Raw genomic sequence first — 2322 nt, forward strand, 5'->3', positions numbered from 1 at the left:
TCCCACTGGGATCGCTCTTTTTAAATGGCTTTCCTGCCAGGTGGCCTTGCTGGGGGTGTCCCCGTGCCCTGAAACTGAGAGAGAGAGAGAGAGAGTCAGAGAGAGAGAGAGAGGGAAAGAGAGAGACAGGGAAAGAGAGAGAGACAGGGAGACAGAGAGAGAGGGGGAGAGGGAGAGTCAGGGAGAGAGAGAGAGGGAAAGAGAGAGAGACAGGGAGAGAGAGAGACAGAGAGAGAGAGGGAAAGAGAGAGAGAGACAGGGAGAGAGACAGAGACAGGGAGAGAGAGGGAGAGAGAGAGGGAAAGAGAGAGAATGAGAGAGAGAGAGAGAGAGATCAGGGAAGCCCTCCGCCTTGCGTCTTCGTGAGGGTCACACTGGTCCTAAACTGGTTGTTACTCTCCAGGGACGGGCCTGTGACCACACGTGAGGGTGTCTCTATTCTGTTGGGGGGCGGTGTCCCTGTCAAAGGGGGCTGCCAGAGCAAAGTCGCAGGGGCTGCCCAGAGCGTGTCTGGGGACACTCAACCAGGAACCTGCTCAGCTCAGTCCTCTTCCATCAGTCACAGTTATTATTAAGTTTTTTTAGAGAGAGAGTCAGAGACAGAGAGAGAGAGAGAGAGAGAGAGAGAGAAGGGGGGAGGAGCTGGAAGCATCAACTCCCATATGTGCCTTGACCAGGCAAGCCCAGGGTTTCGAACCAGCGACCTCAGCATTTCCAGGTCGACGCTTTATCCATTGCGCCACCACAGGTCAGGCCATTATTATGATTATTTTGAGAGAGAGCAAGAGAAGCATCAACTCACTGCTCCCCTTAGCGGCTCCCCTTCCCGATGGCCCCGTTGGTGGCTCCTTGCAATACAGCCTGATGCCTCGAACCCGTGACCTCACCCGCTCTGCCCGCAGGAATGGATCAAGGACACCCAGCACGTGACGCACCTGACCAAGGCGGACGAGGGCGAACCCGACTGCGTCCTGGCCGAAGCCCTGGTGGTGGAGGAGCCGCCCGAGATCGAGGCCCCCGCGTCCCCGACGATGGTGACCATGACGACGGCAGCCCCGGGGAAAGACCCCGCGGGGGAACCCGGCCAGCCCCTCCGGCAGCACCCCCCGGGGGAGGAGGTGGTCTCCGTCGGGGGCTTCACGTTTGTGATCAGCGACAATGCCTACGTGACCTTGTGAGGGGACCCTGGCTCACGGCCGACGACGTCAGGGGTAGGGGGACAAGGGAGAACCGGGAGGGGACTTCTCAGGGACTTGGCGGACCAATGATGCCCCAAATCTGGGGGGGGGGGACACCGAAGACCCCAGGTGCCTGAACAACATCCTTCCCAGGTCGGCCTCTACACACAACGGGCGTCACTGTCGGAGGTGGAGGCGTTGTAAGTGGGAAACCGTTGCTCGGAGTTGCTCTGAGCTCTTCTTCGTGGTTGAGCGTTCGTGGATAGGATTCATCAGCAGCACGGGTGTCCAGCGAGTGTGTGTGTGTGTCTGTGTGTGTGTCCGAACACCACCGGCCTCCACCCCACGCCCTGCATGTCCAGCGGAGCAAACTCTCGGACACGCTCTGCGGCTCACAGAGGGAGACCACCCCCCCACACACACACACACTTAGCCAGACTTGGGGGGCATTTTCTCTCCGAGACTTGTTGCTTCTTGCTGCGCCCTCCCTCTCGGCTGAATTCATAGACGTGCTGCGTGCTCAGCAGCTACACCCCCCCCCCCCCCCCGTGGACGGACAATGACGGTTCTCACTTTAATTTTTTTTATTTATTTTTTCATGGCAATAAAGACCTGTGGTGGCGCAGTGGATAAAGCGTCGACCTGGAAACGCTGAGGTCGCCGGTTCGAAACCCTGGGCTTGCCTGGTCAAGGCACATATGGAAGTGGATGCTTCCTGCTCCTCCCCACCTTCTCTCTCTCTCTCTCTCTTTTTCTCTCTCTCTTTTCTCTGAAATGAATAAATAAAATAAAAATAATTTCAGAAGAAAAAGAAAAAAGAAAGGAGAGTGTGCAGGAGGAGTTTCGTGAGACCAAGCCGGGTCTAGTCGATGGTGACTTCAGATAGCGGGAGGCTATGTCAGCTTTTTATCTCCTCGGGGGATTTCTAGCTCGTGAGGACGTTTCTATAGATGGTGGAGATTTGCCTCCTGCCTCTCTGCACGGTGCCCCCGTATAAAACAGACTTTGATCTGAAGCTTGGGCTCAGCGTGCGCGGTGCTGGGGAAATGCAGTGAGCACAGAATGTTTCTGCTACCTCCTTCCCACCCCCCCCACCCCCCCAAAAAACGCTCTGTGACGAACAACGCAGATAAACCCCCTTGTT

The 2322-nt window shown here is 56.8% G+C and overlaps 1 protein-coding gene across 2 annotated transcripts in view; it reads left to right on the forward strand.

Annotated features, from left to right (window-relative positions):
* Positions 1 to 1220, forward strand: part of CRLF2 (cytokine receptor like factor 2) — a 25278-nt gene extending 24058 nt beyond the window's left edge. Inside the window, exon 8 of one of the 2 annotated variants that reach the window (XM_066358067.1) lies at positions 903 to 1220. In XM_066358067.1, coding sequence (XP_066214164.1) covers positions 903 to 1178 — 276 coding nt within the window. In that variant the 3' untranslated portion in view covers positions 1179 to 1220. The remainder of the gene's footprint in view (positions 1 to 902) is intronic. The other variant, XM_066358068.1, reaches the window with a different exon arrangement.
* Positions 1221 to 2322: the final 1102 nt, after the last annotated feature.

The sequence above is a fragment of the Saccopteryx leptura genome, unplaced genomic scaffold (genome assembly GCF_036850995.1).
Source record: "Saccopteryx leptura isolate mSacLep1 unplaced genomic scaffold, mSacLep1_pri_phased_curated manual_scaffold_31, whole genome shotgun sequence".
Taxonomy (NCBI): Eukaryota; Metazoa; Chordata; class Mammalia; order Chiroptera; family Emballonuridae; genus Saccopteryx; species Saccopteryx leptura.